Genomic DNA, 22,674 nt, shown 5'->3' with positions numbered 1-22,674 from the left:
GGATGCTAGAAGTTTCTTGAGCTGTGGCTGATGTCCTAACCAACGGTGCCTCCATCAAAGGCCAACATTATTTGGTAGAGCCAGTAAGTGGCTCTGTTGGCAACCAATGGGGTTCCCCAAGACCTACAAATTATTTTATGGTTTCCTCTGGAGTAGAATGGTTGGGTTAGGACCTCTCAGGTTTTTATTACTGTCTAGTCTATGTCCCACTGGGGAAGTTCACCATCTAAATTCATTCGTCCTGGTGACCATTGTCAAAAAGAGGATGGGACACCCAATATTTTACAGTTGTCACTGAATGGAAAACTTCCATTAAGCCACAACGGTTTCAGTGGCAATTATCTAAGAGGGGATTTCTTCTCCCTTCCAATTTTGGGTCCTAGATAGGAAGTGAGGCTTAGACTTTCCAATGGGGACACCTGATTTGATGACCACCGTCTGCCTACTGTCATGGTTAACAGAATCCGTTTTGTCCTACAGCTTGGGATGCCCAGTAAAAGCGGAGCTCAGATGGATGTCAACGGCAGTTTGATATTCAGACCTCTCACCAAAGAGGAACATGGCATGTGGGAATGCGCTGCTGCCAATAACGTGGCCAAAATCAGCACGCTCACTTCCGTCTTTGTTTTGGGTATGTTGTATAGGACTGTATAAGTGAACATTTACTGTTGTGGGTGTTTTTGATGGAGAAACGTTCATGTGTCCTGTCTGAAGAGCTGCTACCACAGGGTGCCTTGAAAGAACTTTTCAGTCTGTTTTTAGTGAGCCACCTTATCTTGGGTGACCAGTCCACATGGGCTTCAGCTTTTAACTGTCCTATTTTCCCATCATCTCAGGCAATCAATAAGCTCACTGTTGGTAGTTGTTGAAGGGCTGTTATTGGTTTGTGTGAGGGTGGGGGCATGGCAGAGCTCAGAGTTGGATCAAAAGTCAAGACGTATGTGCACAGTGTGTTCAGGGTACAAGGGCACCTTGAGACCACCAAGCCCCTGCTTAAGAGTAGACCTCGCAAGGTCCCTGCTTAAGAGTAGACCTCGCAAGGTCCCTGCTTAAGAGTAGACCTCGCAAGGTTCCTGCTTAAGAGTAGACCTTGCAAGGTTCCTGCTTAAGAGTTGACCATGCAAGATCCCTACTTAAGCAAGAACCTTTTGGTGGTCAACTCTTAAGCAAGGATCTTATGATGTCTACTCAAACTGAAACTTTGCATGGTCAAGTCTTGAGAGCTGACCACCAAAAGGTTCTTGCTTAAGTAGGGACCTTGCATGGTCAACTCTTAAGCAAGGACCTTACAGTGTCTACTCTTTAAGTAGAAGCGTTGTGATGTCTACTTTTAAGCAGGGATCTTGCGTGATCAACTCTTTAACAGAGACCTTGTGGTGTCTACTAAGCAGAGGTCTTGCGTGGTCAGCTCTTTAGCAGTGACCTTGTTTGGTCAACTATTAAGAGTTGACCAGCAAAAGGTTCTTGCTTAATAGTTGACCATGCAAGGTCACTGCTAAAGAGCTGACTACGGAAGACCTCTGCTTAGTAGACACCACAAGGTCCCTGTTTAAGAAGAGACGTTGTGATGTCAACTTTTTAACAGGGACCTTGTGGTGTCTACTAAGCAGAGGTCTTCCGTAGTCAGCTCTTTAGCAGTGACCTTGCATGGTCAACTATTAAGCAAGAACCTTTTGCTGGTCAACTCTTAATAGTTGACCAAACAAGGTCACTGCTAAAGAGCTGACCACGCAAGACCTCTGCTTAGTAGACACCACAAGGTCTCTGTTAAAGAGTTGATCACGCAAGATCCCTGCTTAAAAGTAGACATCACAACGCTTCTACTTAAAGAGTAGACACTGTAAGGTCCTTGCTTAAGAGTTGACCATGCAAGGTCCCTACTTAAGCAAGAACCTTTTGGTGGTCAACTCTTAAGCAGGGAGCTTATGATGTCTACTCTTTAAGACTTGACCATGCAAGGTTTCAGTTTAAGAGTAGACATCATAAGGTCCCTGCTTAAGAGTTGACCACCAAAAGGTTCTTGCTTAAGTAGGGACTTTGCATGGTCAACTCTTAAGCAAGGACCGTACAGTGTCAACTTTTTAAGAGTAGACACTGTACGGTCCTTGCTTAAGAGTTGACCATGCAAAGTCCCTACTTAAGCAAGAACCTTTTGGTGGTCAACTCTTAAGCAGGGACCTTATGATGTCTACTCTTAAACTGAAACCTTGCATGGTCAAGTCTTAAAGAGTAGACATCATAAGCTCCCTGCTTAAGAGTTGACCACCAAAAGGTTCTTGCTTAAGTAGGGACCTTGCATGGTCAACTCTTAAGCAAGAACCTTACGGTGTCTACTCTTTAAGAGTTGACCATGCAAGGTCCTGCCCCCACAGAGGTAAACCCTGAACACCTACAAGTTTCCTGTCCAGTAGTGGTGTTTTCCATCTGGCCTCTGATGCTCTCTTAGTGGGCGTTCTACGGCCTACCTAATGACAGTAATAGAAGGAAACTTTTAGCCCCTGTTCTTAAGAAGGACCTTTCAATAAAAAAAAATGTTTGCAATGGCGGCCAAGTTCACATGAAGGCTGAAACTCTAAAACAGGTATTTTGTCTTTTAACGGACTTTTATCATGTAATTTTTTTTTTTTCAGGCACCAGTCCCCACGCAGTCAGCAATGTGTCCGCCCAGTCATTGGTGAACGCAATAAACATCACCTGGACCCCCGGCTTCGATGGAGGATACTTCCAGAGGTTCAGCGTTTGGTATGCCCCGCTGTGAGTTTTGTTTTACTAACCTAGAAGGAGATGTATCTATGGTTTACGCATGGAGGCTTTGTGGTCCCACATGGCTGAGACCACAGGTACCCAGTGAGATAGAGGTCTGTCCTTGTCCATAAGCAGACCTATACCCTCAGTTTCCTTTCACCATGAGCGATGGTGAAAGAAAGACACGTTCAGTCTCTTCTTTACTCCGATGCTCTTCTACATCCTAGAGTCCCTAGGTGATCACATTTGTGGGAAAGGGGCTTTCAGGTCTGGTGTGAATTCCAAGCTGGCCAAAGCATGGCTCTGCCTGAACGCTGGTCATCCCATTGAAGAGAGTACAAGACCAGTTGAGGCTTTCACCCGTTTTAATGCTCTTGCCCTTTGAGACCTGTACTGGGGCCATTCAATTTTCTATTTCTTAATGGGGGTCATCTTCAGACACTAGACCCTCTGCCCATGGAGTTCTATGAAAAAGACATCCACGGCATCCTTATAAATGTGCATGGTGGCAAGTCCAGCCCACAAACATCCGGCAGATGTGAACGAGGAGCGTGAACATCTAAAAGATGCCGGGAATGCATTTCTTTATGGAACACCAGATAACATCACATCCTACCTCTATTTCCCCAGCATATTTCCTTATATACATGTTTTCAGCACTTCACTGAAGGCATGTGCTGTCTAGGAATACATTTAGGACTGGATCAGCCAGATATGATGAGATACAGAACAGGTTCCCCCGTGTAAGAATGAAAATCAGATTCATCTCCTTGTCATGTAGCCCATCTAACGTGTAGCGTGTAGATCGCATTGTATAGATCCTGTCCTTGCATTCATCCTGAGCAGCCCGGTTTGTACAGAAGATACAAAAACTAAATCTTTAGATGGTGATCATATATATTATCATTGTGAATAATTGAATGTTCTAATACATCTTCTGTACAAGCTGCACATTTATCTCGTGTGTCACAGACATTGGCAATGGTAGGTTGGGTTCTGGGCGACATGAGCAACAAAATATTCTGGAAAAAGTATCTTTATTTATTTTAGAGGTGTAACACGGGACTGAAACCGGTACAGAGGATTCAAGGTGATCAATAAACAATGCCACAATGACACTCGGGGGTGGGGTTCCAGAACAATGACACATTGACACTTGAGGGTCCCAGAACAATGACACACCAACACTCAGGGGACCCAAAACAAAGACACGCTGACACTTGGAGGTCCCAGAACCACGCCATTTGGGGGGGTCCCAGAAAAAGTACACACTGACACTCGGGGATAAGGGGTGGGTCCAGACCAATGACACACTGATACTTGGGGATCCCACAACAATGACACCTTGACACTTGGGGGTCCAGAACAATGACACCCTGACACTTGGGGGTCCCAGAACGATGACACCCTGACACTTGGGGGTCCCAGAACGATGACACACTGACACTTGGGGGTCCCAGAACAATGACACACTGACACTTGGGGGTCCCAGAACAATGACACACTGACACTTGGGGGGGGGGGTCCAGAACAGGGACACACTGACACTTGGGGTTCCAGAACCACAACAGTTGGGGAACCCAGAACTATGACACACTGACACTTGGGGGACCCAGAACTATGACACACTGACACTTGGGGGTTCCAGACCAATGACACACTGACACTTGGGGGTTCCAGAACCATGATGCTTGGAGGTTCCAGACCAATAATAGACTGACACTTGGGGGCCCAGAACATGGGCACACTGAGACTTGGGGATTCCAGAACCACGACACTTGGGGGACCTAGAACATTGACACCCTGACACTCTGGGGACCCAGAACAATGACACACTGACACTTGGTGGTTCAAGAACCACAATGCTTGGGTGTTCTAGACCAATGACACACTGACACTTGGGGGTCCAGATCAATGATACACTGACACTTGAGGGCCCAGAACATGGACACACTGACACTTGGGGATTCCAGAACCACAACACTTGGGGGTTCCACAACCACGACACTTGGGGGACTGAGAACATTGGCACTCAGGGGGTCCAGAACAATGACACTTGGTGGTTCCAGAACCATGATGCTTGGGGGTTCCAGACCACTGACACTTGGGGGGCCCAGAACATGGACATATTGACACTTGGGGGACTGAGTACAATGACACATTAACACTTGGGGGTCCAGGCCAATGATACACTGACACTTGGGGGGTCTAGAACAATCACACACTGACTCCCCAGGGTCCAGAACATAATACATGGGCATTCAGGATCTCAAACAATGAGGGACACTCGGGGGTCCTAAAACACTGATACATGGGCTCAGTTTCTCATGAAGCTACAAGTTTGGTCACCTCCATCTCCTCCCACACTGGATCTACCATCTCTTCTCCTGGATTGCTGCTGACCAGTGTTGGCTCCTCCGTCTCTTGGCAGGGTGAAGCGGCTCACACACGGCCACCATGAGTGGATTTCCCTGTCGTCTTCGGTGGGTGCCAGTTACCTTGTGGTGGAGAACCTGCAGTCGGAAAACACATACCAGTTCAGCGTTCTGTCTCAGAACAAGTTGGGCAGCGGGCCCTTCAGTGAAATAGTGACGGCCTCTCCTCTTAGTAAGTGACCGTTTTGTTAGTAATCCCTGTCTCTGTCTCCTGGTGCCCCTTCGTGTGGTCCCGTCACCGGTGGCTCCCCCTTCTCGTCTCTAACACCCACTAAACATTTCCTCCTCTTCAATAATCACTAATGTTTTGGCCTCTCAGGTATCCCACCCACCACCTTACCTCCACCTGTACCCACCACAGACTCCCGGGATACTCTGACTCCTCCCCGTTACCTATCGGCCAATGAGACCTCCCGCGGAGTGCTGCTGACTTGGGCCCCACCCCTGAGGTCCTTCCTCCCCCTGCGTGGGTATGGTCTGGAGTGCAGACGCGATGAAGGAGCCTGGGAGCTTCTCGACGAGTCCATCCCGACCACTCAGACGGAGCTTCTCGTTCCCGCACTCTTCAAGGTAAGAAGGTGGCTGAGGTCTCCGGATGGTGCCGGTGTACAGAGGTGAATGCTATTCTGGGATTGGTCCAAAGCTAGCCAAAAGGCCCAAATACAAAGCTCTTCATGAGTTCTTCATGGGAGCTATGATTTTTTTTAAACTTTTTTAAAATTATTATTTCTATAATTTCATTGGGTAGGCCAAAAATGCCATTTATTTACTTGAATAAATAAATTACAGTCATGGTGTTCGAGGGAATTAATTTATACAAGTAGTAGTTCTAAACCATAAAAAAAAAAAATCATGGCTCTTATAGAGTTGGAGTTCTTCATGGGAGCTATGATTTTTTATTTTTTTTTATTTTTTTTTTTTTTTATTATTATTATTTCTATAATTTCATCGGGTAGGCCAATAATTCCATTTTATTTACTTGAACTAGTCATTTTTAGGCTTCCTAGATTTACAAAAACTGAAGGCAAATAATTTGCAATCATGGTGTTCGAGGGAATTCATTTATACAAGTAGTAGTTCTAAACCATAAAAAAAAAAAAAAAAAATCATGGCTCTTATACAGTTGCAGTTCTTCATGGGAGCTATTATTTTTTTTTTTTTTTTTTTTTAATTATTATAATAAGTGCACCCAAAAGTATGTGAGGGTGTCAAGTTGTACTAACATTTAGTTGGTTGTATCACACACACTTCAACCCCAATTTAAATTTATAAAAATAAATGCTCTTTCTGTAAAAAAAATCTTTTTTTTTAGATTTCTGTGCTCCTAACAGTCAGGTGTATGTAAAATATATATTAAAAAATAAATAAAACTAAATTCTAAATTGGTAAAAATTATAAATAAATTATTTATATTATTGAATTATTTTATTATATTAATTAAAAAGTAGAACCTCTGTCTGGCCAATTCCCTTCTTTTACAGTAGCCGAACAAAAAAAAAAAAGTGTATGGGCTTTCCGTGCCGTTAGCGGTCAAGCGCCAGTAAAGTATATAAAGAAAGCCCATAAACATTTTTTTTGTTTAATTCTAGATTTTTTTTTTTCAGCTACTGTAAAAGGAAGGGTATTTTAGATTTTTTTTTAGCTGCTAGGGGTAAAGAAAGCCCATCATTTTTTTTTTATAAATTCTGATTTTTTTTCAGCTACTGTAAAAGGAAGTGTATTCTAGATTTTTTTTAGCTGCTAGGGGTGAAGAAAGCCCATAATTTTTTTTTTTTTTTTATAAATTCTAGATTTTTTTGCAGCTACTGTAAAAGGAAGGGTATTCTAGATTTATTTTAGCTGCTAGGGGTAAAGAAAGCCCATATATATATATATTTTTTAAATTCTACATTTTTTTTCAGCTACTGTAAAAGGAAGGATATCCTAGATTTTTCTTAGCTGCTAGGGGTAAAGAAAGCCCATATGTTTTTTTTTTTTTTTATAAATTCTAGATTTTTTTTCAGCTACTGTAAAAGGAAGGGTATTCTAGATTTTTTTTTTTTTTAGCTGCTAGGGGTAAAGAAAGCCCATATTTTTTATTTTTTTTTAAATTCTACATTTTTTTTCAGCTACTGTAAAAGGAAGGGTATTCTAGATTTTTTTTTTTAGCTGCTAGGGGTAAAGAAAGCCCATATTTTTTTTTTTTAAATTCTAGATTTTTTTTCAGCTACTGTAAAAGGAAGGGTATTCTAGATTTATTTTAGCTGCTAGGGGTAAAGAAAGCCCATATATATATATATTTTTTTTAAATTCTACATTTTTTTTCAGCTACTGTAAAAGGAAGGATATCCTAGATTTTTCTTAGCTGCTAGGGGTAAAGAAAGCCCATATGTTTTTTTTTTTTTTTATAAATTCTAGATTTTTTTTCAGCTACTGTAAAAGGAAGGGTATTCTAGATTTTTTTTTTTTAGCTGCTAGGGGTAAAGAAAGCCCATATATTTTTTTTTTTTTTAAATTCTACATTTTTTTTCAGCTACTGTAAAAGGAAGGGTATTCTAGATTTTTTTTTTTTAGCTGCTAGGGGTAAAGAAAGCCCATATTTTTTTTTTTTTAAATTCTAGATTTTTTTTTCAGCTACTGTAAAAGGAAGGGTATTCTAGATTTATTTTAGCTGCTAGGGGTAAAGAAAGCCCATATATATATATTTTTTTTTTAAATTCTACATTTTTTTTCAGCTACTGTAAAAGGAAGGATATCCTAGATTTTTCTTAGCTGCTAGGGGTAAAGAAAGCCCATATGTTTTTGTTTTTTTTTATAAATTCTAGATTTTTTTTCAGCTACTGTAAAAGGAAGGGTATTCTAGATTTTTTTTTTTTTAGCTGCTAGGGGTAAAGAAAGCCCATATTTTTTTTTTTTTTTTAATTCTACATTTTTTTTCAGCTACTGTAAAAGGAAGGGTATTCTATATTTTTTTTTTTAGCTGCTAGGGGTAAAGAAAGCCCATATTTTTTTTTTTTAAAATTCTAGATTTTTTTTCAGCTACTGTAAAAGGAAGGGTATTCTAGATTTATTTTAGCTGCTAGGGGTAAAGAAAGCCCATATATATTTTTTTTTTTTAAATTCTACATTTTTTTTCAGCTACTGTAAAAGGAAGGATATCCTAGATTTTTCTTAGCTGCTAGGGGTAAAGAAAGCCCATATGTTTTTTTTTTTTTTTATAAATTCTAGATTTTTTTTCAGCTACTGTAAAAGGAAGGGTATTCTAGATTTTTTTTTTTTAGCTGCTAGGGGTAAAGAAAGCCCATATTTTTTTTTTTTTTTTTTAAATTCTACATTTTTTTCAGCTACTGTAAAAGGAAGGGTATTCTAGATTTTTTTTTTTAGCTGCTAGGGGTAAAGAAAGCCCATATTTTTTTTTTTTTTTAAATTCTAGATTTATTTTTTTTTAGCTACTGTACAAGGAAGGGCATTGGCCAGACACAGGCCCTATTTTGTAATTCATATTTTATAAAATATGAATTACAAATTAGGGCCTGTATCTGGTCAATGCCCTTCCTTGTACAGTAGCTAAAAAAAAATAAATCTAGAATTAAAAAAAAAAAAATGTTTATGGGCTTTCTTTATATACTTCACTGGCACTTGACCGCTAAGGGCACAGAAAGCCCAAGCAGTTGTTTTTTTTTTGTTCGGCTACTGTAAAATTGTATGGGCTTTCTGTGCCCTTAGCGGTCAAGCGCCAGTGAAGTATATAAAGAAAGCCCATAAACATTTTTTTTTTTTTTTAAATTCTAGATTTTTTTCCAGCTACTGTAAAAGGAAGGGCATTGGCCAGACGCTGGCCCTAATTTGTAATTCATATTTTATAAAATATGAATGACAAATTAGGGCCTGTGTCTGGTCAATGCTCTTCCTTTTACAGTAGCTGGAAAAAAAACTAGAATTTAAAAAAAAATAAAAATAAAAATATGGTCTTTCTTTACGCCTAGCAGCTAAAAAAAAAAAAAAATCTAGAATACCCTTCCTTTTACAGTAGCTGAAAGAAAAATCTAGAATTATAAAAATAAAAATATGGGCTTTCTTTACGCATAGCAGCTAAAATAAAAATCTAGAATACCCTTCCTTTTACAGTAGCTGAAAGAAAAATCTAGAATTATAAAAATAAAAATATGGGCTTTCTTTACACCTAGCAGCTAAAATAAAAATCTAGAATACCCTTTTTTTTGCAGTAGCTGAAAGAAAAATCTAGAATTAAAAAAAAATTAAAAAAAAATTATGGGCTTTCTTTACGCTTAGCAGCTAAAAAAAAAAAAAAAAAAAAATCTGGAATACCTTCCTTTTAAAGTAGCTGAAAAAAAATCTAGAATTAAAAAAAAAAAAAAATATGGGCTTTCTTTACGCTTAGCAGCTAAAAAAAAAAAAAATCTAGAATACCCTTCCTTTTACAGTTGTTGAAAAAAATCTAGAATTAAAAAAAAAAAAGTTTATGGGCTTTCTTTATATACTTTACTGGTGCTTGACCAGTAAGGGCACAGAAAGCCCATACACTTTTTTTTTTTTTTTTCAGCTACTGTAAAAGGAAGGGAATTGGCCAGACAGAGGTTCTACTTTTTGATTAATATATTAAAATAATTCAATAATATAAATTATTTATTTATAATTTTTACCCATTTAGAATTTAGTTTTATTTATTTTTTAATATATATTTTACATACACCTGACTGTTAGGAGCACAGAAATTTCCAAAAAATTTTTTTTTACATAAAGAGCATTTATTTTTATAAATTAAATTGGGGTTCAAGTGTGTGTGATACAACCAACTAAATGTTAGTACAAAAAAAAAAAAAATGTTTATGGGCTTTCTTTACCCTTAGCAGCTAAAAAAATCCTAGAATAACAAAAAAAAAATTGTTCATGGGCTTTGTGCCCACAACAGCCTGCTGTGTGTAAAATATATATAAAAAATTCAATAAAACTGATTATTATGAATAATTACAATTCAACAAAATAATAATATGAAATAATAATGAAATGTGAATAAATTCAAGCGCTTACTATGGTGAATACAAAATATATAAATGAATCCTGTAGCCGCTAGTGCACCCAACCCATGTCTCAGTGGAATTATTATTCAATAATGAATAATAACAAAGAAAAATTGCTACACTACATAAAAAATACAAACACCTTTGAAATATATAAGCATAGAATGGTGATGGCAAAAAACTAAAAATTGTGACACCAAAAAAATTAATATATGAGCCAAAAAATAAAAAAACCCCATAAAAATAAAAAAATAAAAATGATATATCACAGTCCAAAAGTTTGTGTTCTCCCGTGAACCCTCCTTGGGATAACGACCACCGTGTGAATCTGTTACAGAATTCCATCCGCCACCATATATCTGCTCACCTCCAGCAGTGTGACCGCACATTATGCAATGTTTTGGTCTGACTGCACTTTTGGTCCCAAATGCGCGGACACAGCTGATCATGTGATCAGCCGTGTCCAATGACACACTGATCACCGAGGAGGGATAGGCACCGATCATCAGGGCAATGATGATCGGTACCCAGCAATGCCACCCAAAAGTGCCCAGCAATGCCCCCCACTTGTGCCCAGCAGTGCTGCTAGTCAGTGCCCATCAGTGCAACCTCATCAACGCACATCAATGAAGGAGAAAAATTACCTGTTTGCAAAATTTTATAATCGAAACAAAGAAATTTTTTTTAATTTTTTGCTCTTTTTTTCATTTATAACGCAAAAAATAAACCCCCAGCGGTGAGTAAATACCACCAAAGGAAAGCTCTATTCGTGTGAAAAAAATGCTAAAAATTTCATATGGGTACAGTGTTGCATGACCGCGCAATTGTCATTCAAAGTGTGATAGCGCTGAAAGCTGAAAATTGGCCTGGACAGGAAGGGGGTAAAAGTGCCCGGTAGGTGAGGGGTTAAAACATAAGAGATGCACTCACATTCCAGAGGTCCATATCTGCACCGTGTATGGTGAACACTCACATTCCGGAGGTCCATATCTGCACCGTGTATGGTGAACACTCACATTCCAGAGGTCCATATCTGCACCGTGTATGGTGAACACTCACATTCCAGAGGTCCATATCTGCACCGTGTATGGTGAACACTCACATTCCAGAGGTCCATATCTGCACCGTGTATGGTGAACACTCACATTCCAGAGGTCCATATCTGCACCGTGTATGGTGAACACTCACATTCCAGAGGTTCATATCTGCACCACGTGTGGTGAACACATTCCAGAGGTCCAGATCTGCACCGCGTGTGGTGAACACATTTCAGAGGTCCAGATCTGCACCGCATATGGTGAACACATTCCGAGGTCCATATCTGCACCGCGTATGGTGAACACTCACATTCCGGAGGTCCATATCTGCACCGTGTATGGTGAACACATTCCGGAGGTTCATATCTGCACCGTGTATGGTGAACACTCACGGAGCTCCATATCTGCACCGTGTATGGTGAACACTCACATTCCAGAGGTCCATATCTGCACCGTGTATGGTGAACACTCACATTCCAGAGGTCCATATCTGCACCGTGTATGGTGAACACTCACATTCCAGAGGTCCATATCTGCACCGTGTATGGTGAACACTCACATTCCAGAGGTCCATATCTGCACCGTGTATGGTGAACACTCACATTCCGGAGGTCCATATCTGCACCGTGTATGGTGAACACTCACATTCCGGAGGTCCATATCTGCACCGTGTATGGTGAACACTCACATTCCAGAGGTCCATATCTGCACCGTGTATGGTGAACACTCACATTCCGGAGGTCCATATCTGCACCGTGTATGGTGAACACTCACATTCCGGAGGTCCATATCTGCACCGTGTATGGTGAACATCCAGTAATGTACCGGCAAGGTGCGGGGAGGGGGGTGGCCCTATATATATATCTGCAAGTGCCCCTAACAGTCAGCTGCTTGTAAAAAAAAAAAGTATAAAAAAAAATATATATATAAATATATATATAAAACTGAATATTATAAATCAATAAAAATATAATAAAATAATTAAATAATATAAAATATTAATGATAAAATAGGACCTGTGTCTGGCCAATTCACAAAATATATAGAATACAAAACAAATGGTGTATGGACCTTCTGTGCCCCTAACAGTCAGCTGCATGTACAATATATATTAAAAAAATTCAATAATCTAAAATATTAATGAAAAAATAGGACCTGTGTCTGGCCAAATCACTTCCTTTACAGTAAGCAGAAAAAAATATAGAATAAAAAAAAATTGTGTATGGGCCTTCTGTGCCCTTAACAGCTGCGTGTAAAATACATATAAAAAAAAGTTAAACAAAGCTGAATATTATAAATTCATAAATATTCAAAAAAAAATAATAAAATAATTCAATAATATAAAATCGTAATTAAAAAAATAGGACCTGTGCCTGGCCAATGCCCTTCCTTTACAGAAGCTGAAACAAATATAGAATAATAAAAAAAAAACATTGTTTATGGTCCCCTAACAGTCACCTGCTTGTAAAATATATAAAAAAGTTAAATAAAACAATGTTATAAATTAATAAAAATTCAATTATAAAATTAAATAATATAAAATCGTAATTAAAAAAATAGGACCTGTGCCTGGCCAATGCCTTTCCTTTACAGGAGCTGAAACAAATATAGAATAATAAAAAAACATTGTTTATGGTCCCCTAACAGTCACCTGCTTGTAAAATATATAAAAAAAGTTAATAAAACAGAATGTTATAAATTAATAAAAATTCAACAAAATAAAATAATTCAATAATATAAAATATTAAGGAAAAAAAAATAGGACCTGTGTCTGGCCAATACCCTTCCTTTACAAAAGCTGAGAAAGAAAATAGAATTTAAAAAAAAAAAAGATTGTTGTTTATGGGCTCTCTCTGCTCCTGACAGTCACCTGCATGTAAAATATATTTAAAAAATTAAAAAAGTTACATAAAACAATGTTATAAATTAATAAAAATTAAATAATAAAATAATTCACTAATATAAAATAGTAATTAAAAAAAATAGGACCTGTGCCTGGCAAATGCCCTTCCTTTACAGAAGCTGAAACAAATACAGAATAATAAAAAAAAACATTGTTTATGGTCCCCTAACAGTCACCTGCTTGTAAAATATATAAAAAAAGTTAATAAAACAGAATGTTATAAATTAATAAAAATTCAACAAAATAAAATAATTCAATAATATAAAATATTAAGGAAAAAAAAAATAGGACCTGTGTCTGGCCAATACCCTTCCTTTACAAAAGCTGAGAAAGAAAATAGAATTTAAAAAAAAAAAAGATTGTTGTTTATGGGCTCTCTCTGCTCCTGACAGTCACCTGCATGTAAAATATATTTAAAAAATTAAAAAAGTTAAATAAAACAATGTTATAAATGAATAAAAATTCAATAATAAAATAATTCACTAATATAAAATAGTAATTAAAAAAAATAGGACCTGTGCCTGGCAAATGCCCTTCCTTTACAGAAGCTGAAACAAATACAGAATAATAAAAAAAAACATTGTTTATGGTCCACTGACAGTCACCTGCTTGTAAAATATATATAAAAAAAGTTAAATAAAACTGATTATAAATTAATAAAAATTCAACAAAATAATAATATAATATTTCAATATGTCTGGCCCAGTCCCTTCCTTTACAGTAGCTGAAAAAAAATCTAGAATTAAACAAAATGTTTATGGACTTTCTGTGCCCCTGTGTGTAAAATATATATATAAAAAAAAATTAAAACTGAATAGTTATGAATGAATAATAAAAATAATAATAATAAAAATAATTTAATAATATAAAATACTAAAAGATAGGACCCGTGTCTAGTCCATTCCCTACCTGTACAGTAGCTGAAGAAAGATATAGAATTAAAAAAATAAATCTTTAATAACTGTGCTCTGTTGAATGGTTACATACATAGTCTGGCTGAAAAAAAAGATAAAAGTCCATCCAGTTCAACCATTCAAAAAAAAAAAAAAGTTATAATCCTACACCCACAGTTGATCCAGAGGAAGGCAAAAAACCCAGCAAAGCACGATCCAATTTGCTCCTGCAGGGAAAAAAATTCCTTATATGTAGAGATATCTCCAAAGTGAGGGAAATCTCCTCTTGAAGAGTTATTACAGGAAACCCCATTGAAGGATTTCTCTCTTTTCCTGTTCTGGTGACAACCCATAATCTTGGATTTTCTCTCTCTCTTTCAGTCCTGGTGACACTGGGACAAAAAGGTCCAAAATAAATCATATTTATTTATTTCAGGTACTTATATAGCACCATCAATTTACGCAGCACTTTACATATATATTGTACATTCACATCAGTCCCTAACCCTCAAGGGGGCGTACAATCTAAGGTCCCTAACCCTCAAGGGGGCGTACAATCTAAGGTCCCTGACCCTCAAGGGGCGTACAATCTAAGGTCCCCGACCCTCAAGGGGCGTGCAGCCTAAGGTCCCCGACCCTCAAGGGGCGTGCAGCCTAAGGTCCCCGACCCTCAAGGGGCGTGCAGCCTAAGGTCCCCGACCCTCAAGGGGCGTACGATCTAAGGTCCCCGACCCTCAAGGGGCGTACGGTCTAAGGTCCCCGACCCTCAAGGGGCGTGCAGTCTAAGGTCCCCGACCCTCAAGGGGCGTGCAGTCTAAGGTCCCGACCCTCAAGGGGCGTGCAGTCTAAGGTCCCCGACCCTCAAGGGGCGTGCGGTCTAAGGTCCCCGACCCTCAAGGGGCGTACGGTCTAAGGTCCCCGACCCTCAAGGGGCGTGCAGTCTAAGGTCCCCGACCCTCAAGGGGCGTGCAGTCTAAGGTCCCCGACCCTCAAGGGGCGTGCAGTCTAAGGTCCCCGACCCTCAAGGGGCGTGCAGTCTAAGGTCCCCGACCCTCAAGGGGCGTGCAGTCTAAGGTCCCCGACCCTCAAGGGGCGTGCAGTCTAAGGTCCCGACCCTCAAGGGGCATAGAATCTAAGGTCCCTAACTTACATTCATTCATACACATACTAGGGCCAACTTAGACAGGAGCCAATGGTGGGTTACACCAGTATATCTTTGGAGTGTGGAAGGAAACCGGAGTACTCTAAGGTCCCTAACCCTCAAGGGGGCGTACAATCTAAGGTCCCCGACCCTCAAGGGGCGTACAATCTAAGGTCCCCGACCCTCAAGGGGCGTACAATCTAAGGTCCCCGACCCTCAAGGGGCGTGCAGCCTAAGGTCCCCGACCCTCAAGGGGCGTACGATCTAAGGTCCCCGACCCTCAAGGGGCGTACGATCTAAGGTCCCCGACCCTCAAGGGGCATACGATCTAAGGTCCCCGACCCTCAAGGGGCGTACGATCTAAGGTCCCCGACCCTCAAGGGGCGTACAATCTAAGGTCCCCGACCCTCAAGGGGCGTACAATCTAAGGTCCCCGACCCTCAAGGGGCATACAATCTAAGGTCCCCGACCCTCAAGGGGCATACAATCTAAGGTCCCTGACCCTCAAGGGGCGTAGAATCTAAGGTCCCTAACTTACATTCATTCATACACATACTAGGGCCAACTTAGACAGGAGCCAATGGTGGGTTACACCAGTATATCTTTGGAGTGTGGAAGGAAACCGGAGTACCTAGAGGAAACCCACGCAGGCACATGGAGAATATGCAAACTCCAGGCAGGTGGTGCCATGGTTGGGATTCGAATCAATGACCCGAGTACTGCTGGGTGGAAATGCTAACCATTTAGCCACAAATCATATAAATTAAATATAAAAGAAAAGAAAAAAAAAAGAAAAGAAAAGAAAGAAAAAGAAAAAAAAAGGAACAAAAAGAAAAACCAGGAGGGTGAATATCCCCAGTAGGGACATATATAGATAAAAATCTAAAGAGTTCAAGCCCTGGACCTCTCCATCCAAAACTGAAAAAATGTTGTGGCTGTAGCTGTATTTTAAGTGAAATCGTCCCCTTTTTATGAGTGTTCTATAAAAATAAAACGTATGATCTAGAACAGCTCTAGAAGTCATTCATCTGCCCCCTAAGGAACAAGAACATTCGTTCTCACCTGTTTTTCCCCGTAGGATTCCCTGTACGAGTTCCGCATGGTGGCCTTTGCTGGCGATTACATCAGCGAGCCGAGTAATTCGGTGAACATCTCTACGTCAGGTGAGTGGGTGGGGAGCCACGGCACAAGGTGTATACCGAAAGGGAACACGACCATATTTTACTTTCCTTTTGTTGTGAAAAGTAAGTTGATTACAGACCTCAGTAGCTCAAGATGAGATTTAACACATGATGGAATGATTGGGAACACTGACTTTTTTTTTTTGTACCCCCCTTCCTGTCCTGACCGGTACACCATTGGGTTTTTCGGGCACTATTACCCCCCGTTTTCCTGAGTGCTTCTTGAAACGATCGCTCAGATACGAGTTTGTTTCTAAACACAAATTACAGCCAAAAAAAATGTGCCTGTGTAAACAGCAGCAGCATCTCGCCCCGGCTACAGTCAGGGAATTCGTTTCCGGTGAGTACGAAGATATTTTAAGTAAAACCCTCTATAAACTAACAATGGGTTTGTTATTGTGAGTCCGAAATCTCACACGGCAGGAGAGGAGATTTCTAAATTTGGAATTATTTTTACATTTGCGTTCATTGTGCAACACCAGGCGCTGAAAACCAATGTGAGGAGTGCAGCGGACTGGAATTGTATCCCCTACATTAAAATACCCCCCCCCCCTTCCCCGACACTTAATCCTCCCTCCCCCACCTCCAAAACTTGCCCTCTCCCCTACTTCAAAACTTACCATCTCTCATCCCCACCTCAACACTTACCCCCTCCCGTACCTCAAAACTTGCCCTCTCCTATCCCCACCTCGAACCTTACCCCCTCCCCTACCTCAAAACTTGGCCTCTCATTCCCACCTCCACACTTACCCCCTCCCCTACTTCAAAACTTAGCCTCTCATCCCTAACTCAGAACTTGGCCTCTCATCCCCACCTCAACACTTACCCCCTCCCGTACCTCAAAACTTGCCCTCTCCTATCCCCACCTCGAACCTTACCCCCTCCCCTACCTCAAAACTTGGCCTCTCATCCCCACCTCCACACTTACCCCCTCCCCTACTTCAAAACTTAGCCTCTCATCCCTAACTCAGAACTTGGCCTCTCATCCCCACCTCCACACTTACCCCCTCCCCTACTTCAAAACTTAGCCTCTCATCCCTAACTCAGAACTTGGCCTCTCATCCCCACCTCAATTCTTACCCCCTCCCCTACCTCAAAACTTGGCCTCTCCTGTCCCCACCTTGACCCTTCCTCCCTCCCCTACCTCAAAACTTGCCCTCTCCTATCACCAGCTCAAAACTCCCTCGTCCCCTTCCCCACCTCAACCCTTTCTATCTCCCCTACCTGAACATTTGGCAAAACTTGGCCTCTCTCATCCCCACCTCAATACTTACCCCCTCCCCTACCTCAAAACTTGGCCTTTCCTATCCCCACCTTGACCCTTCCTCCCTCCTCTACTTCAAAACTTGGCCTCTCCTATCCCCACCTTTACCCTTTCTCCCTCCACTACCTTAAAACTTGGCCTCTTTCATCCCCACCTTAACATTTACCCCCTCCCCTATCTCAAAACTTGCCCTCTCCTATCCCCACCTCAAAATTCCCTCGTCCCTTTCCCCACCTCAACACTTGCTCCTCCCCTACCTCTAAACTTGGCCTCTCTCATCCCCACCTCAACCCTTCCTCCCTCCCCTATCTCAAAACTTGGCCTCTCTCATCCCCACCTCAACCCTTCCTCCCTCCCCTATCTCAAAACTTGGCCTCTCTCATCCCCACCTCAATACTTACCCCCTCCCCTATCTCAAAACTTGCCTTCTCCCATCCCCACCTCAAAACTTACTCCCATCCCCACCTCAAAACTTACTCCCATCCCCACCTCAAAACCTACCCCCTTCCCTACCTCTAAAAACTTGCCCCCTTCTAGATCCTACCTGAACACCTGCCCCAAAACTTGCCCCCTCCCTTCTCCACCTCAACACTGTCCCCTTCTCTTACCCAAAAACTTGCCCTCTCCTAACCCCACCTCAAAACTTGCCCCATTCCCATTCCCACCCCAACACTTATCTCTTTCCCCACCTTACCTCAACATTCACCCCTTCCCCAAAACACGTCCCCTCTCCTCCCCACCTCAAAACTTACCTCCACCTACCCCAACCTCAACCCATAGTCTCTACTCCAAACCTTGCCTCTTTGACCCACCCCAACCCGACACCTACACCCTTAGTCCAATTTAGAAATGAGCAGCCTGGGACGACAACACTGCACAGATGTTCAGTCAGTGAGCATTGCTGCCCCCACCACCCACCACCAACCACCCCCCACCCAGGACTGGAAGTGACTTACTGGCAGTGTCGTCAGGTACAAATAAAGGAACAAAAGCCTTAGTGGAGCCACCACATCTATGGCAGGAAAGCTGCAATATATTTCTGTTAATATAAAGTTTACCTATCGTTTCCAGGAATGAAGGTCTACCCCGCGCACACGGAGCTCCCGGAGGTTCAGCAGAAATCCCTTATGGCCGGAGTCGTGGGAGGAGCCTGCTTCCTTACCCTGGCCGTCATCCTAAGCACCATAGTTGCCTGCGTGATGAACCGACGGCGGGTCAGACGTCGCCAGAAACGGAGGCAGCAAGGTACGCAGGATAGGTAGAGGTGAGGTGAACTCAGCAACCTGACATGGGATGGAAGCACAGGGGGGAGTGTGACAGCAAAGCATTCTGGGAGCATTTCCTAGTTAGGCTCCCGAAGTGTTATGGCCTACAGGGTCAAAGCAATGGAGCCTTAGATAAGATTTTCTCTATTTAACCGTCATGCCTCAAGGCGGGCTTTATTTTGATTGGAGGCCAAGAGAGAACTTTTTTCAGACACGGCGTCACCGACAGCTAGGTGGTCTCTGGTCATACGATGGTCCTTTAGCTAGAAGAGCCAAAATTACAAGTCAACAGTGTCTCCATATCAGTGTATAGAGAGGAATAATGACGTGCCTCGATCCTGCCAGCCAATCAGATTCCACTTCTCTTTCCAGCGAAGATTAGATAAAGGGAGACTCAGATTGGTTGGGGTTAATAACACAAATGGGTTCACTTTATTTATGTTTTTTCCCCCACATGAAGCCCAAAATTTGATGGATGGAGAGATATAGACTTGGCTAGATCCAGGATATAGAGAGTACATCCACTGATCCATGAGCCAATCTGATGCAGACAGTTGATGTAAGGGGGAACTCTGATGGGGACAGTGATGTAAGGGGGAACTCTGATGGGGAGAGTGATGTAAGGGGGAACTCTGATAGGGAGAGTGATGTAAGGGGGAACTCGGGATAACATCATATGTAAGGGGACATTCTTGTGAGGAAAATTGATGCAAGGAGGGGCTCTATTAGGGACATCTGATGTAAGGGAGCATTCTGATGGGGACACCCGATGTAAGGGGGCACTCTGATGGGGACACCCGATGTAAGGGGGCACTCTGATGGGGACACCCGATGTAAGGGGGCACTCTGATGGAGACACCCGATGTAAGGGGGCACTCTGATGGGGACACCCGATGTAAGGGGGCACTCTGATGGGGACACCCGATGTAAGGGGGCACTCTGATGGGGACACCCGATGTAAGGGGGCACTCTGATGGGGACACCCGTTGTAAGGGGGCACTCTGATGGGGACACCCGATGTAAGGGGGCGCTCTGATGGGGACACCCGATGTAAGGGGGCACTCTGATGGGGACACCCGATGTAAGGGGGCACTCTGATGGGGACACCCGTTGTAAGGGGGAACTCTGATGGGGACACCCGATGTAAGGGGGCACTCTGATAGGGATAACTGATCATATGTAAGGGGCCATTCTTATGGAGGACAATTAATGCAAGGAGGGGCCCTATTAGGGACACTGATGTAAGGGAGTACTCTAATGAAGGTACTCTGATGGGGACACCTGATGTAAGGGGCACTCTGATGGGGATAACTGATCATATGTATGGCATATATGGAGGGACTCTTTTAGGGACACTGATGTGGAAACCTGATATAAGGGGGCACTCTGATGGGGACTCCTGATGTAAAGGGGGCACTTTTTTTTTCAATCGCCCTAATCTAATGACAATATAATGCAGAATAGTGTTTCCCAGGTCATGACACTGTATGACAGATTGTCAGTGACTCACACGCAGTGTTGACATTATGCCCCCTGACTTTTTTTTTTTTATTGCACCCCCAGATCAGATCCAGCCCTAATAGTTACCATTCCTTAATAATGATGATAATAAGAAAGAACAGTTTTTGATTTCTGCAAAGTTTTAGCATTATGGTAAACATTTTGTGTTAAGGGAATATTATTATTTAAGTGTTGGGGGTTAAATGGCAATTTAAAGTATCTCCATCATTGAAGGACACAGCTTGGTAATAAGCAGCCTAGTTTCGGTTAGTGTCCATTTCTCCAGTAGGTGGCAGTATAACTCTAGGTTGTTTATTACGAAGGCGTGTTCCTCTGGTGGAAAAGGATTTTACAATGAGTACAAAAATCCTAAATATCTCAATCACCCATTGAGGGACACAGATTTTTATTTATTTTTTTTTTTTAAGTCCGCAAACGTGCAAACTACAACGAAAAACCCGTAAGTGTTTCACAAAAAAGTGCAAGTGCAAAAACACCACACAAAAAGTGCACTTAGGGGTGTGCTTTGTCCTACCCCCGAAGGGGTTGGACCACTACCCTGATCCCCCGGGGCACGAAGCTCCTGACAGGGACAAGGTTCCCATTTGGTCCTCCTGGACAAAAGGCCTGGTGGACCACCGATCCTTATGCCCAGCCGAAGCCGGACATCCAGTACTTGGTCAGGGGGCTCTCCCGAAGAGAAAACCCCCTAGGGACAGGGGAGGAAGGAACCAAAAGGCCACACATCCTCCCCCTAGACTTCAGGGCAGGCCCGAGGACCCACACCCTCCATCATGTGAAGAAAACACACACATAAGTAAAAGTGACAAAACGTGGGAGTGTAAAAATAAATAAATAATAAATAAATCTATAAAAATAATAAAAAAGTGGTCGTGCCCAAATTGTGCACTGACCAGGCCCTGAGGGACACAGATTAAGCACCCAAGGGCAATACTGCTGCCTACAGGAGAAATGGACACTGAGCAGAACTAAGTTGGGACATTACCACGCTGTTTCCCTCAATGGACTCAGAGAAAAGCATTTCATGGCGAGTACAAGATCTCAAGCGAGAGAAGATATTTATTAATTGAGGGAAGTCACCTCTTAGACAGTTGTCACCAGAATAGGTGTTGCCATTAGAAGAATTCCCCATATATTTCTGTTCTGGTGACAACTCAAAATTCTGGACCTCCTCCCATTAAATCCTAGTAACAACATTCATTAGGATGCAGTAAATAGGGTGAATATTCACAGACCACAATGGAAATCTTCATAAATATTTACAAAGCAGTAGAGGCACCACACCAATGACCACAGAGTCCTTACCTTTTAAATGAACCCAGTTATTGTTATGAAGTGTGGCCTGATTTGGGGTATACCATCCACACGCCAATTATGTACTTGTGGTGGTGAGTTCAAAGATATCGGAATAGAAAGGCATTAGATTATGTGAGGTGGGTGTGAGGAACAGGTAGGCAACATGGGGGGTCTAGATCAGCACTTTTTTTTTTTTTTTTACGCCTGTTTTCCGTGCCAAAAGGAAAACAGATGCAGAGGGTTAGAACATCCAAAAGTGATATTTCTAAGGAAGACTCTGGTGGACCAGCTTTGTAGATGTCTGACCACCAGGAATGAGGTCTTTCTGTCATTGCACCTGAGTTTTAGGCCTTCCCACCCGCTTTAGGGTGTTCCTACTACTCCTGTTGCATTTCCCATATTATTGAGTAAATGATAAAAAAATTCAAGGAAGGTTGGGGGCCCCTAGTTGAGTCTACCAATGGTGCGTGTCGACCTTGGAACTTAGGTGAGAGATCTTGCAACCCAATAGATATTAAAAGTGTTCTATAGTGTAACTTTACAGCATCTACCAAAAAAGTGAAATAAGTTTAGAGTGGACCGCCTTGAAAAAAGGTTAATGATACCTAAAACAACACATTTAAATTTGTACGAAAAGCACATATAACCAAGAACATAAAGTTTCTTACTTGGGGTTCACAGTTTCAGAGGTCTTGGATGCCGACATATAACCTGAATGCCGTATTCCTCTTCCCTTCCATGGGTTCCTGGATTGAGTTCTCTACCAGACACATTTGTGATTTCCTAGAGAGACAATGGACTTCAGTTATGATGTACTCAAGTGAAGGGTTGTTGGTCTTGCCCATAGCATAGAAGCAATGAGCCAATCCTATTGGAATCCTCAAACAGCGTAGTAAGATTTTGATTGGTTACTACAGCCAAAACATACAGACATTGAATATCTTGGCCAACAATATCAACTATAGCTGTAGG

The 22,674-nt window shown here is 41.7% G+C and overlaps 1 protein-coding gene across 1 annotated transcript in view; it reads left to right on the top strand.

Moving 5' to 3' along the window:
* The window catches only part of IGSF9 (immunoglobulin superfamily member 9), a 143,021-nt gene that overhangs the window by 80,786 nt on the left and 39,561 nt on the right, over positions 1-22,674 (top strand). The window contains exons 11-16 of the mRNA XM_089659380.1: positions 481-631; positions 2,631-2,754; positions 5,177-5,352; positions 5,500-5,750; positions 16,254-16,338; positions 18,692-18,865. Of these exons, the coding sequence (XP_089515506.1) occupies positions 481-631; positions 2,631-2,754; positions 5,177-5,352; positions 5,500-5,750; positions 16,254-16,338; positions 18,692-18,865 (961 nt within the window). The remainder of the gene's footprint in view (positions 1-480; positions 632-2,630; positions 2,755-5,176; positions 5,353-5,499; positions 5,751-16,253; positions 16,339-18,691; positions 18,866-22,674) is intronic.

Source organism: Staurois parvus, unplaced genomic scaffold (assembly GCF_062004578.1).
Source record: "Staurois parvus isolate SC_StPar_1 unplaced genomic scaffold, SC_StPar_1.0 ptg001150l, whole genome shotgun sequence".
Lineage (NCBI taxonomy): Eukaryota > Metazoa > Chordata > Amphibia > Anura > Ranidae > Staurois > Staurois parvus.
The sequence above is the reverse complement of the archived record's forward strand: the minus strand, read 5'-3'. Positions and strand labels throughout refer to the sequence as shown.